We start from the raw sequence: 567 nt of genomic DNA, 5'->3' as shown, positions 1-567 counted from the left end.
CGGTTCCTCCAGCACTTTGTGCCTTGTTTTATCTAAGGCAGCATCTGCGGTTCCTTGTGTCTACATTGACTTTAATTACAGGTGTGGGCGGGCACATGTGGAGAGGGTGAGGCCACATGGCCACCAGGTAGACACCAGTGGGCTGTTGATGCCAGCGCAGGGGGGGGGGGGGGGGGGGGGTGTGTAAGAGAGCGGTAAATGATGAACTCTTTCAGACTAGAGTTACTGACGTACGTACGAGTGACGATTCTCACAGTGCTCTGAACCGCTTGTGACCGGGTCTGGTCTGTGCCACCCTGTGACTGTAGACATGTGTCTGACCCACTTTATCTTCTCTCTGGCACAGGGACATGGAGGGGGGCGGTGGTCAGGTGGGCAGGAGCCTGGCTCACCGCACCAGGCTGGCAGAGGGTGTGTGCCAACCTCACTCACCGTGGCAACACTGCATCACCCACAGCTCCCAGTGTCTGTGCCACCAGATGCCAGAGGTGGGTACAAGTGCAATTTATTACAATTTAAATAACTCTGTCGAGTCGTGCAGCGCGGAAACAGGCCCTTCAGCCCAAC

General features: G+C 56.3%; 1 protein-coding gene across 1 annotated transcript in view; it reads left to right on the top strand.

The window, feature by feature from the left end:
• The first annotated feature begins 232 nt into the window (after positions 1 to 232).
• Positions 233 to 567, top strand: part of LOC129694215 (uncharacterized) — a 10,145-nt gene continuing 9,810 nt past the window's right edge. Inside the window, exon 1 of the mRNA XM_055630931.1 lies at positions 233 to 488. Coding sequence (XP_055486906.1) covers positions 311 to 488 — 178 coding nt within the window. The 5' untranslated portion in view covers positions 233 to 310. The remainder of the gene's footprint in view (positions 489 to 567) is intronic.

The sequence above is a fragment of the Leucoraja erinacea genome, unplaced genomic scaffold, assembly GCF_028641065.1.
Source record: "Leucoraja erinacea ecotype New England unplaced genomic scaffold, Leri_hhj_1 Leri_57S, whole genome shotgun sequence".
NCBI classification, from domain to species: Eukaryota; Metazoa; Chordata; class Chondrichthyes; order Rajiformes; family Rajidae; genus Leucoraja; species Leucoraja erinaceus.
This window is presented reverse-complemented; position numbering and strand designations above follow the sequence as displayed.